The 13,984-nt window shown below is 49.4% G+C and overlaps 1 protein-coding gene across 50 annotated transcripts in view; it reads right to left on the bottom strand.

Moving 5' to 3' along the window:
- MINK1 (misshapen like kinase 1) overlaps nucleotides 1-9,796 on the bottom strand; it is a 47,644-nt gene extending 37,848 nt beyond the window's left edge. For all 50 annotated transcript variants that reach the window (XR_014079234.1, XM_081578917.1, XM_081578916.1 and 47 more), the window contains exon 1: nucleotides 9,518-9,796. Coding sequence is in view for 49 of the 50 variants with exons in the window: in XM_081578917.1 (XP_081435043.1) it covers nucleotides 9,518-9,574 (57 nt within the window). In the remaining variant the exon portion in view is untranslated. The remainder of the gene's footprint in view (nucleotides 1-9,517) is intronic.
- Nucleotides 9,797-13,984: the final 4,188 nt, after the last annotated feature.

Raw genomic sequence — 13,984 nt, 5'->3', positions numbered from 1 at the left:
GATCCCACATATGCGGGGGAACTAAGTCCCTGTGCCACAACTATATGTGAGCAACGAAAGATCCCACATGACGCAACAGAGATCCCGAGCGCCACAACTCAGACCCACTGCAGCCAAACAAATGTTAAAAAAGAATTTTAAGTCATTTACTAAATAAATAAGTAAGTAGAGTCATCCTCTCTTCTCAAAAAATGCTCCCATGTGATTAAAACCTGTCCACTGCCAAGACATAAACAGTGACCTCTTAGAAGCGGTGACCACTGCTCTTACAGGCTGCCTCCAAACCATGAAACAGGCCATGTTTCAAAGTTTCCTAATACAATTCTTCACCACAGACATTTTATGGACAGTGTTACACTGTCCCGAGTGAGCCCACAAAGCCTGTTTCCCACAGGCCACACGTCCATGATTAAAGCAAGTGGAAAACAGTGCTGCTCGAGGCACACAGTCCAGAATGTCACTGGCAGGGTGCCCTCCCCTCAGCACGCCCCAGAGACGCCTGCCACCTGGGCGCAGGTTCTGGGTTGAGTCAGACCTGAGCCCGACTCTGCGACCTGCTGCTTAGTGGCTGTCCTCAGGCATGTTATTTAATTTCCAAGTTCTGTAAGCCTTGGTCTCTTCATCTTGAAAAATGAGGAAAATATCCCACTTAAAAGGGTTACTGTGAGGAATATGAGATTATACAAGGAGGGAACGCTCTGCATAGCAAGTATTCATTATTTTCTCTATTCCACTCCAGAACCCCTTCTGAAATGAATCCACATTAAAATATGAATGAGCAGTTTTCGTTTCAAACTGAAGAAAGAGAGAAAAAGAGGGCTTCCTAGAGGTCTGAAGGGATACAGAGACTGGCCAACTTCTGAACCACATGTTGCCTGTCCTCCCCAACCCTGCTCTCTGGGATTGAAGGTAGTTTCCATGGTGAAGAAGGACATTGTGAAGGTGAGAGGGACTTTCCCCAACTTCTCCAAACCTTAGCTAGACTAGACCAATAGCCCATCCAGTCTCGCCCCCTTGAGTCAGATACGGATAGCAAGAAGTGATGGTGGCCCTGCTACATTCACGCATCCCCACCAGCTTCTCTGCTCCCAGACACTCACTCACCCCCAGAGCTCTGTCCTTCTCCAAAGGAGACAATAGGCAAGTGGTCTTCTTCCCTCTAGTCACTGCCCTGCAGACTGAGCAACGACACTCCCTCAGCACACCTCTGGCTTCACCGGGCCAACTTTAGGATGCAAAGACTGGAGAGAAGAGATCACTGCACCAGCCTCCTCTCTCACAGTGGGACCTCACACCTACCTCCTCCTCTCGCCTCCCTGCTGCTCAGATTTTAGGGCACCCCATGTCCAACTGTTCTGTTTCAATAGAAGTAGAGTTGAGTTACAAAATTGTGTCAATTTCTGGCTTACAGCAGCAGAGTGATTCAATTTTATATATATATATATATACATTTTTTTTTTTTAAGATTATTTTCCATTACAGGTTATCCCAAGATAAAGTCTGTCTGAATCTTTTCTTGAAGACTCTTTTCTGAGCTGCTCAGAACTGAAGACCAAGTATGACATGCTTTTCAGCCACTCTCTTACAAATGTGCCTTGAAAGAGACAGTGGGTGGGCGGTGAACAAAGAACATTAAAATCGTCTTCCTTGCAGTCTGGCTTTGGAGCCGGCCCATTTTACCTCCAGAGGTGTGCTGGCAGACAGATCCGAGCTGTGAGAAGAGCTTCATGCCATGCGCACAAGTAGTTTACAGCCTATATTCCTCTCTCCACCCGGAAAGAAGGAAAGGAGGGAGCTTAGGACCTACTTCAGACTTCACGGAAGAAACATGTCCAGTCCTTCCTGTGACTTTTCCCACATCCATAACAGGTTCACAAGAGGCCCTATCGGCAAGGTGGATGGCAAAATAATTCTTCAGCGTGCTCTCCGGTCATCGCCGGGTGGTTCAGAGCCCTGATCCCCACGTATTAGTATTTAATGTTGTTAGTGCTTCTGAGACAAACTGACAATGAAACCTCCCTCCCCAACATTTCCAAACACCCCCAGGTGGGCAGTGCTCCCCTGGGTTGAGAAGCACTTAGTCAGAACCTGTGCTGTTTTGTGTCACATGGTGCCCGGCACATACGAGCCACTCTGGTGGGAAAGTGACAAGAATGCTTAGCTCCTGATCGCTTATCAAGGGAGTAAGTACTGAACCCTGCTGTGTACTCCATATGCACTGTGAGGCTCAACACGAAGTGTGGATTATGGTTCCTATAGTCAAGGAAGTGAAAGGGAAAACAAGACCACAAAATATGATTTAGTAGGGGTGATACCTATTCAAATCCTAAATTACAAGGTCCATGAGAAGATGACCAGTGAGGGCTGGCACGGTCAGGGGAGGTTTCATGGCGAAAGTAGACATTGAGGTGACTGGAAGGAGGTGGAAACTTCCTCACTCAGCCCTACTGATCCTCAGTGTGTCCCTGCAGAGACCACTGCTGAAAGAAAATTCCTCCAAGTCTGTGGTCTAGGAGCAACTCGGCAAGCCTGGTCCTTCAGATCCTGTCCTGGGATGGTTTTGATGGAAGAGGGTGGGAAAAGATTCCCCTTTCCCCTCAGAAGACCCGCTGCCGTGGCCTGCTTTCAAGAGGCCCTTCTCCTCCGAAAGGCAGAGCAGATTCACCACCACAGGCACAGACTTAGTCACAGGCTCTGAGGGGGGCAGTTCCTGGCTGTGACTGCAGAAGCTTCTCCTGTCACCCTTGCCTGCAAAGACTCTCCCACTGTGACGACACACACTTCCCTCCTCGGTCCACGGTCTTCTCGGCTGCTCCCTTACCAACCTGCAGCATTCCTCTTGCTGCAGGCAGAGAGTCTCCATGTCCTCCACCCATCCCTCTCTCCACACCACGGGCTGGGCCACCACACACTCCTGGCAGCCGGCCCCACCCTCCTGACATTTCAGCCGCTCCTGGAGTCTGGCTCTTCCAAGAAGCCCAAGACTGTGGTTCTCTGTGCAAAATTGGTAACACTTCCTGACACACCCCACTCATCCTTGACTTGTACACAGTGTAAACTGAGAGGGACCTGTTTATACATACAGTATCCACCTAGCGTTAGGCAGAATCCCACTGACCACGGAAGCTAACTCCAAGGCTGGGCCTGCTCGTGCTTATTCCTGTCAGATTTTCCTACCTTCCAACCCTACCCACTACTCGGAGCCAATGACATCAATTCTCACACACACGCGCACACATACACACACAGGTGTAAGGAGATGAAAATGTTAATTAGCTTGACTGCAGTTATCATCGAATGCACCTATCATTTGACAGACTATGACTATGTCTATCAAAACATGTTGTGTACCTTACATACATAAATATGATACAAAACAGCAGTCCCCAACCTTTTTGGAACAAGGGACTGGTTTTGTGGCAGACAATTTTCCCAGGACTGGTGAGTGGGGGATGGTTTCAGGATGATTCAAGTGCATTACATTTATTGTGCGCTTTATTTCTACTATTATTACATCAGGTCCATATTAGATCATCAGGCAGTAGATCCCAGAGGTTGGGCACCCCTGATATAAAACACCTAGTGGTACACCCTCTCCCTCAAACACCCACTTAAGACAACAAGCACATGCACTCACCCTCTGCAGAGCAACATGTGAATCTGCACACACCCAGTACTCAGAGACCTTCCCCTCAATAAATTAAAATAAGAGTCATATGCTCTTTCCACATACATACTCTTACCCTTTGAAAGAGACAAACTTTTTTTTCCCTTCTCATAGGAAGGTTCAGAAGAAATCCTTTTGGAAATGAAGCCTGGAGTCTTCATCCCATCCTCAAGCCCCTATCCCTTGGTTAACCGTTGACCTAAAGGCCCACCCTAAAAACGGCCCCGTTCCAGGGTCTCCCAGTTTGGGTCATCACCACATTCTACCTGCTGGCTCACCTCTAGCTACGCTTTCTGTGGTGCTGTCAGCTTGGTTTTCTGACAGGTGATTTCTCTCTCAACCAACCATTTCTGTCTTGTAAAAAGTAAAAACAATTCTTGTTATGTGCTCTTATGGCTTGCTACAGTTTCCTGCTACAGTCCTTATCATGGCTTGCAATTTTCTGTATAGGTAATTATATACAGAGAGATATACATATGATTGTTTTATGAATGTCTCTCCCCACTACTAGACTGTAGGAAAACCATATCTATCTTGTGTGTCATTGTATCCTCTGTGCCTAGTTCTAGTTCTTTTCTCAAGGAGAACAGGAAATCCTACCCACCTTTAGCAAGTACATCCTTGGCTGTCTGATCACTGGGCAAAATCTCCAGGGGCTTCCTGGTCACCATAATTCCATTCCTTTATTCTCTCCTCCCTCTACCATCTCCTACCCATATAAGAACAAAAAAACCTCAAGCATCTTTTCAATTACCCTCTTGGAGAGTGTCTCACAGATCCCATACTGAAGTCAAGGACTGGCTGATGAGGAGGAAAAGGCCAGGGAGAACAAGAGAGAGAAGAGAATGAACATGGGCTTCTCCCAAGTCATATTTTTGTATCTTCCTATATTCTGTGGGCATTTGAGAAATGCTTTGAGACTTGACTTATTAACCTGATCACTTCCTGTTCTATTTCTTCAGCCTATTGAAGAAAAAACTGAGGGAGTTGTGGGTATAAAGTGAGTGCTGGAGGAGGGGGAAAAACTGGATACCAGATTTCAAGATGACTGACCACTACAGACAGACAACAGAAAATAAGTATGAGTCACAGCAATCAGACTTAACAAAAACTTCCTGACCCTGAGGGTTCTAAGATAGAGGAAGGCAGAAATAGTTTAAAAATTGCGGGGGGTAGGGGATGTGTGTGAGGGGGCTAGTCCGGGGAGCCTCAGCCTGCAAAGGCATTGCTTAGGTGGAAGCTCCCAGAGCTCTGATTAAATGGCTTAGAATGGTGGTATCAACACATTATTACATCCTTCCTGAAGTATCTAGAATCTGATTCTCAATATGGTAGACCAACAATGCTTGGTGACTGACTGATGCAGGAAAGGATGTTACAGGTAACTCTCTCTGGTACAACTTTGGAGACGAAAAGATTAGTCGGGCAGACTCTCAGATGGCTTCTGGAGATGCTCTGCAGTCCCAGAACTGTTTTATGTTCCTGGGTTGAGAGGTCACCACATTCCTTATTTATTAACCAAGGCCAAAGTACAAGCTTGTAAAGGGCGGCTGCACACTTCCTGTTATCTTGTTCCCAGGATGACGGGCAAGGACACTCAACCTATCCAAGCTATTGTCCCATTTTAGGCACACAGTTCAGAGTGGAAAGGAATGGAGGCCAGATCTGAAATCAGAATTCTGTTGTTAACTGAGCTCCTGGGAGAAGCCGGGGGTGGCAGGCGGGACAGCTCTCTTGCTGACCCTCTTACTGTTCGCTTAACTGTAAAAACCTCACTTCTCCAAAGACCCTCCCCTCTGTGGATCACAAAGGGCAAGGGCTCTGTTCTACCCGAGGCACAAAGGATGGCAATGTCTCCTTCCTAGCTTGGGAGATGGTTGAACATCTCGTTCTAGCAAAGTTCTCTGCCACCTTCCTTCTATCCTCTGGCCAAAGCAGCTTTTCACTTCACTTCAAGTGCCATTAGTTCCCCCAAGAGCCTCACCCTCACCTGTGGTTCTCTAGGAAAAAAGTCCCCACTCAAAGCCCCTGCTTCTGCTGCAGGAGGTCAGCCTGTCCAGCCCTGGCCTGAGGCATCTGTTGTCAACATTTGGACAGCCAGCACATCAGAGTGCAGCGGTTGCTCAGCGGCCCAGAAACACATGCCCAGAACTGCCAGCCCTCCGAGTGGTGCTGGCTCCACAGCCTCGCGAAGAGAAAAGGAAGGGGAAGAGGCTCCTCCAGAGAAGAGACACAACAACACAAGACTATTAGAGTAAGAACATCTCTGTCAGCACGACTGCCCAGCAACAAGTCCCTCCTGACTGCACGCCATGATGTTATTTCAATACACACTGAGCGCAGCCCCACGGTTCCAAGGACACTGCAGTCTAAAACTTCCAGCTGGCCGGACAGTAAAGAGAGGCTGCTCGGTTTGTGAACTGGGTCAATCACGAGGAGCAACGCAAAAGGAAAGAGGTCAGCCCAGGGTCTGCTCCCTCCTTGTCCCATCCACTTCCACTGATACTTCTGCTTTGTGAGGAGCCAGGAGTTCCCAGTCAGAAGATTCTTCTGGAATATAACCAAGCTTGGACACAGAGAAGGTCTGAAATAAGAGGCCCATTTTTTTTCTCTCAGAAGATCCTAACTTTACTTCAAGCCTCAGATGGAGGCTTCCAGAGCTCTGTTTACCACCAGATGAGGTCTCATTCCAAAAAACTCAGAAAAGATATATTCTTAATTATGTGTATATAAAAGGCAAGAGAAAGCCTAACCAGCATGATGTTTACTGAATGCTTTCTCTAAGCAGAGCTTAGAGCTAAGAGCTTTCACTTGTTAGGACACGCACTTATTCAACAGTTGAGTCCCCCCTGTGTGCAAAACACTGTTATAGGCCCTGGGGATGCAAAACTGAACAGAACAGTCAAAATCCTAGCTTTCACTGAACTTATATTTTAGTCAGGGTTGATAAATACATGTCAGCTGGTGATAAAGACTACAAAATAAAACAAAGCAGACTGAGGAATGCTATATAAAATTTATATAAAAATGAAGCAGGGGCGGGAGTGCTATTTTAGATACACTTGTGCCAGAAGCCTTCTCTGATTGTCATCTGATAACAATTAACAATAAGGGCAATCATATGGTCATGATGTGCCAGGAACTGGACTAAGTACTTAATATGCAGTATTTCACCCAGTCCTCAGTAACTCTGAGTTTAGTACCATCACCACTATACAGATGAGCAAATGGAAAATTAGAAGGTGAGGCTCTTGGCAGAATCTGTAGCCAACCAGGGAAGAAGGGGGAGAAAGGCCATGGTTACTCATAAGTGAGAAAGCAGGGACCTGAACTTAGGAACACAACCCCACACTACTGGGCCAGAAAACAGACAGAGCCTCAAAGAAGTTAAGCGTGCCTGTGGTCACAAAGTGGCAGGTCTACCCGCCTCCCCACCCATGGCTAAGAGATTAGTGCCATTCAATCTTTCCTAATATCAGCCTATTACTCTCATCACCACCTGAAAGCTAAGCCTTATCTTGAAACAAGAGAAGAAAGACAACTTGGGCTCCGTGAGGCTGGCTAATAAATGCTGAATATGCTCCTCTCCCATCCCCCTCCCCAGTTTAGAGAAACATGCTCTTCTGCTAATTCTCCAGATTGCCACTTCTCGACAGACAGGAACAGAACAAGAGATGACTGAGCCCAGCTGTTCCACAGTGGCTCCATGAGGTAGGGCATAGGGGACAGGTCCTTCCCTGAGAAAAGTCCAGCAGGCCCTCTGCAGTCCTATTTCAAAGGAAGTGCCTCCCCCCCCCCCCCCCCGCAAGCCCTGGAGTACTGGGGTGGTAGTGGGGGAAGAGGGATGCTTTCTTAAAAAGCCTGAGGCAGGAAAGACCATAAGCATTGGGAGCAGGTCAAGGGCCTCTCTGGAGGGAAGGAGAGGAGAATAGGGCAGGAGATGATTGAGGAAAGAGGCTAACACTGCTTCAAAAGTAGAGAAGTTAAGAAGGGAAATACCACATCCAAGGTCAGAGGGTGTCTGCAGAATTGCTGGAAATCCCAGGCCGAGGATCCAGGCCAAACTAGCAGAAGAGGCTAAAGGAAAAGAGAAGCCCAGGCAGAGCCCCACAAGGTTTAAGCCAAATGTCATGGTTTGGACAAACCTGTTTTTATTATATTTAAGTCACCTCAGCAACAGGAACCTGCAGCCAGAGTTAATCAACAACCAAGGTGGGAAGGGAGGGTGGGGACTCATCCTATAGATAGTACACTAAGGGGAGCCTGGATTTCCATCTTATACCCCAGCTGGCTTGACTTGAGAATCACAGTTTAAACTGATTAAGACTCCTCCCACCAAAGCCTTCAGACCCTCTTCCCCCCAAACGTACATACACAGAGAGAGAGAGAAAGAGAGAGAAATTCAATGTTCCATCTCCCTCCACAGCAACTCATCACCTTATCTGAAGCAAGTCAGGTCTCCTAGCCCAACGTTGCACCAAACAAATTATGACCTGAATGGCAAGAAAAACTGTGTCACCTAGAGAAACCCAATTAACGACATGACTCTGCTCTCTTCAATTCCCCTCTCCCCTCCAGTCATATCCGGGGCACCTGTGTGGCTGACCGCCTTTTCCCGCTACAGGCCACGTTCCCTGGCCAACTCAAAAGCCAGAAGATGATTTCAATAGGGGCCTCCAGAGCACCTAACCCAGAGATGGGAAATCCTGCTCTCCCCAAACACCCCGGCCAGTTGACAGAGCCTGAAGGACACAAGACAAAAACACCCCCTGGGGAACAGGCTGGAGTATTCACCTTGAAATCACTCAGTGGCCCTTAAGCCAGGGCTCCCTGCTGAAGAAAAACAGGTAAATGCTGCTGAAAGCTCCCAAATGAGGACGTGCAAGGGCCCCAGGAGGGACAACGAATAGGTATTTCCAATAAATTTCCTGCTGCAGTTGTTCCCCTCTGATCCCTTTTCTAATGAGCCCCTCCCTGGAGAGATCTCCATCGCCTCCCCCGCCTTCCAGCAAAGCCACGAATACCTAAGCTTTTCCAAACCCGAAAGACCACATGCTGCATGTGTTTGTGTGTGTCCAGACCTGTAAACATCCTCTTCCCAGCCCAGGCCAGAGTTTCTGAAGACCAGAAACGCGTCCCCTCCTCCCCCGGTGCACTTGACTTTCCTCCCAGCTCCACTGCTCTGCTGCAGAGTTGGTAATGTAATATGCGGGGGACCCTGAGACCGGAAATGCCTGGTGGGGACTGCTGCACCTGAAACGCGAGCGAAGGCACCGGGGCGGGCGGGAGCCTGGCAGCGGGGTAAGGGCGGTGGTAGGAGGTGTGCGGCCGGAGAGAGAAGGCTGAAGTGCCGGCCGGCGAAGAGATGCAATTCAGGGCTGGGCGAGGAGGAGAGAGGGTGATGAGGGGGAGGCTGGCGAGGCAGTGGCAAAGTCAAAATTCGAGGAGCCGGGAAACAGGAAGGGGGGGAAGAAGACAGAGAAGCAACGGGGTGAAAAGAGGCCCCAAAGGGAATCAGGGGCCAGGAAGGGGCACCACGGTAAAGATACTGCAGGTTCAGGGGAACCAGAGGGTGACCCGCAAACACCTGGGAGGAAGGGGTCCGGAAGCTGAGGAAAGATAGAGGAGCAGGGAGGAATGGGGGCGGGGCACCCCAGGGCGGGGACCGAGCTGGCTCCCAGAATCTGCAGCGCGTGGAGAGCGAAGGGGAGCGGAGGGCGGGGGCCAGGGAGAGGGGCGGGGGTCGCCGCGGGGGACCCGGCGCCCGGGGAGCGCGCGAGGCGTGCGGCCACCCGCTCTCCAGCGGCGGGGACGGGAACCCGGGCGAGGCTGGGGGGGCGGCGCGCTCACCCGCAGGGCGGACAGGTCGATGTCGTCCAGGCTGCGGGCGGGGGCTGGGTCTCCCATGGCCTCCACGGGGAACGGGGCCCCGGGGCCGCTCACGCTCCAGCTCGGTTATTCCGCTGCCGCCGTCGCCGCTTCTCCCCCATCGGGGGACCCTGGGGGCGGGCTCCACCGCGCCTCCCCCGGAGAACGGGGAGGGGGAGGGCCGGCGGGAGGACCGACCCACCGACTGACAGGAGCTCTCGCCCCAGAGCCTGCAACCCGAGCCTCCCGCCTCTCCTGCGCAGGCGCGGAGTGGCGGCGCACCGGGAGGGTGGAAGAGGGAACGTGACGCGGGCGCGCCGGGCTCCCCCTCCCCCTCGGCGCCGACACCTGCGCGCAGGCGCAGGAGAGAGAGAGAGCGAAAGGCGCGCGCGAGGACTTAGGGACCGCGCGAGCCTGGCGTGAAAGAAGTGGGCGGCGGCCGAGGCGGCCGCGGAGCGCGCCCACCAGCTGGCGCGCGTGCGCACACGCGTTTCCTTCCCTTCCCCTGTTTTTTGCCCTTTCTCTCCCCCATTTCCTTCTGAGCTCTCCTTTGACGCCTTTCCTTCCTTTTCCCTCCTCTTTCGTGTGCTCAGCTGCCAATCAAACCACCCACCTCTCTATTTGCGGGGGAAGCGGGGTGGCACCCAACCCCCTCTATTACTAGGGGGGTTGTTATGGTAACTCCCCACGCTAGGGCTGGGTGGCCTCTAGATAGGATGGGCTGTCCACCCACCTAATTGCCATAGCAACAGTGGAGCCGCTGAGGGAGGGGCCTCTTCGTGAGAACTTGGCTGGAGAAACCGTCTGGGGGCTGGGGAGTGGAGGGGGGACTGGCTGCCTCGTGACTGCCCCTTACCCCTTCCCCGACTGCAGTGGGAAGTGTTGAGAAGATCTCAGATCTTCCTATCCTCATATCTGAGGATAGAAAGGCCTTTGTCTCTGTACCTCTTGTTCGGCACAACAGAACTGCTTCCACAATTATTCATTGACTGATCACTGGAGCTGTGCGTGGAGGAGGGGTGGCAGGGAGAGGTGGAGGGGAGCAGTAAGAATCTATGTCGACCCTCTTCAAATCTTGCTTGGGTCACCTTAGGTCTAGGCATGTTTGCATAGAACCCCCAGCCATTAGCCTCACTGGAGGCTGTGTAATGCTATATAAAGAACAAGGAGTCATGTTCTGCCACTGACATGCTGTGTGACCTTGAGCAAGTTTCTTTGCTTCTCTGGGCCTTTCTTTGCGAATTTGAAAGAGAAGGCTGTTTGATCTTTGAGATCACTTGTAACAATAATAGTATTTCTGCAAGACCCCACCTCCAGCCTTAATGTAAACATTACTTTGTTGATGTCGTTTAGTCTCTCAGTCGTGTCCAACTCTTTGCGAACCCGTGGACTGTAGCCTGCTAGGCTCCTCTAACCATGGGATTTCCCAGGCAACAATACTAGAATGGGTTGCCATTTTCTTCTCCAGGGGATCTTTTTGTCCCGGGAGTCAAACCCGTGTCTCTTGCAATGCCGGCAGATTCTTTTCTGCTGAGCCACCTGGGAAGCATATAAACATCACTTAGGAGAGTTTAGGGCTTCCCTGGTGGCTTAAACGGTGAAGAATCTTTCCGCAGTGCAGGAGACCTGAGTTTGACCCCTGGGTCGGGAATCTCCCCTGGAGAAGTGAATGGCTTCAGTGTTCTTGCCTGGAGAATTCCATGTACAAAGGAGCCTGGCGGGCTACAAGTCCATGGGGTCACAACGACTGAGCTACTACAACTGAGCAACTAACATTTTCACTTTTCACTAGGAGAGTTTAAATGAAAAGTCCTTGGAAAGGGACAGATACTCTCCTTTCTGGACCCTTCTTTTCACATTCAGATGCACATCCAGTCTTGCTCCCCCCCTCCCCCCTCTTCTGTTTACCTTACATCTGTCCTTGTCCTAGCCACAATCATCACTCACCTTCAATACTCTTATTAGCCTCCTACTTGATCTTCTTGCCTGACCTCTTTAAGGTCAATTCTCTATGCTCATAGTGCCTGGTTTTTCTAAAACTCACTCAAATCTGATGTCACTCTCCTGTTAAGATCCTTCCCTGACTCCCCACTGTCTTTTGAGTCTAAAGTGTGGCAATCATGACCCTTCAAGATTCTGCCTGCTTCTCCAGCCCTCTTTTTCAGTACTCCACCATTCAACCTCACACACTCTAGCCGTATGGAAATCCTCTCCATGCAGTTTCCAGAACTCAACAGACTCTCCTCCAGCCTTTGCACTTGCCATTTCTTCTCTCTGGAATATTCTGACCATGCCCATTCTCACTGCCTTTTGCTTTGCCCTTCATGTCTAAATTACTTCCTCCATGAAGCCTTCCTTGACCCCCTGAGACTGAGTTTGGCTCTTCTGTTTTAGCCACCAGGCTTCTTCAACCCATGGTAACTTTTAATACCTTGAATTGTAAGTGTTGAACCTCCTTAAAGGTAAGAATTATGTCAGCCTTGTTCAACACAGGGCCTGGTACCCGCTAGAGGTTTAGTAACATGTATGTGAATGAAGCCTCTGTATCTGGATAGGCACTGGGTAGTAACTCAAAGACAAGACCATGGGATAGTAGGAAAAAACACAGAATTTAAAGTTAGTGCTTTGTGCAAGTCATTCATCCCTCTGAGGCTCAATTCTATCACTGTAAAATAGGGATAATAACAGGGAGGTTAGAATAAAATAAAATTAAGTGTGTGAAGCACTTGGTATGTATGAAGCTCTCAATAAATTTACTAATGCTTAAGAGTAAGACATTAGTAAATTGAGCCTCAGAGAGATTAATGACTTTCACAAAACACTAACTTTAAATTCTGTGTTTTTTCCCTGCTACCCCATGGTCTTGTTCTGGTGGCTCAGACAGCAAAGAATCTGCCTTTAGTGCAGGAGACCTGGCTTCACCCCCTGGGTTGGGAAGATCCCTGCAGAAGGGAATGGCAACCCACTCCAGTATTTTTGCCTAGAGAATTCCTGGACAAAAGAGCCTGGGAGGCAATAGTCTGTGGGATTGCAAAGAGTCAGATATGACTGAACAACTAACACTTTCACTTTACTCTTAGGCAGTGTTTAATAAAGAGATACTTAATCAGTGAATGACCAAATGAAGATCACGGTGTTGGGGGGAGGGTAGGCTACATGGCCAGCCAAATCTCAAGAGGCAATGGAATCTGGGCCTGGGGAAGACAAGATTGTCTGGAGAAGACTGGAGAAACAAGATTGGCCCCATGCCGATGATTTTTTTTCTTAGTATTTATTTATTTATATGGCTGCCTCAGGTCTTTGTTGTGTCATCTTTCTTAGTTGCTTCACAGCATAGGGAATCTCAGTTCCCCACCAGGAAGCCAATCCATGGTCCCTGCATTGCAAGGCACATTGTTAACCACTGGACCACAAGGGAAGTCCCTGTGCTGATAATTATTGAAGCTGCAGTATTGATGCATGGGTACCTAAGGGATCACCATCCCTTATTCTCTACTTTTATGTATATATGAAACTGTCCATAATAATTTAAAAATAGGTAATGTAGTGGAGGAAGCCCTGAATCGGGCATCAAGAAAAGTTAAAATAGAAATTTCCCCTGTGGTCCAGTGGCTAAGACTCCATGCTCCCAATGCAGGGGGCCAAGGTTCAATCCTTGGTCAGAGAACTAGATCCCCCCCACATGTGGCAACAAAGAGTTGCAGTGCCACAGCAAAGATCCCATGTGCCACAACTAAGACCCAGTGCAGCCAAATAAATATTGGGAGGGGAAAAAAAAGTTAAAAGTGTTAAAAATAAGACAAATTTTGGATCCCTGGGGAATGGATATTTTGCACAGACACAACCACCCTCAGATCCTCCCACCCATCTTGGGAAGCTGGATTTCTTCTCTTCATCCTGGGTCTAGAGCCAACTCTTCTGACTGCAAGCTCTTTTCCCAAGAAACTCCATGACCAATGAGGGCAGAGCAGATAGACCAACAGATGGTATGAAGCAGAAGCTCACCTACCCCACCCCAGTCTTAGGGCAGCTGCTGCCTCCACCCCACAGTTAATGAGATAATGGTCCCCTAGGGAAAGAGGCACTTAGTGCTGACAATGAGGCTAATTAGCAGAATGCCAATTAGTACCTGGGGACCGCTATACAAGGGAGGGGGAACTGCTTGTGTGGAAATGGCTTTTTCAGAGAAACAGAGGGCTGTACTCAAAGGAGAGGATGGGAGCAAAGCCATAACATCCCCTCTCTCCACGTCATCATCCACAAGGTCCTCTCCTCCAGGAAGGCCTCCTAAACTACTCACTCTGTTTCCCCTCTGTTTCTTCCTGCTCAATTCTGAGATTGAGGGGTGAGGCCAGAGGAATGAAGGGCAAGAGCCAGGACTGTGCTAAACTTTTTTCCAATTGCAAAATATTTCAGATATACAAAGAGATATGGAAAAATACGCATAAA

Source organism: Giraffa tippelskirchi, chromosome 3, assembly GCF_054371585.1.
Source record: "Giraffa tippelskirchi isolate mGirTip1 chromosome 3, T2T-mGirTip1v1.2.pri, whole genome shotgun sequence".
NCBI classification, from domain to species: Eukaryota; Metazoa; Chordata; class Mammalia; order Artiodactyla; family Giraffidae; genus Giraffa; species Giraffa tippelskirchi.
Note: the sequence above shows the minus strand (reverse complement) of the source record. Positions and strands in the feature narration are given on the sequence as shown.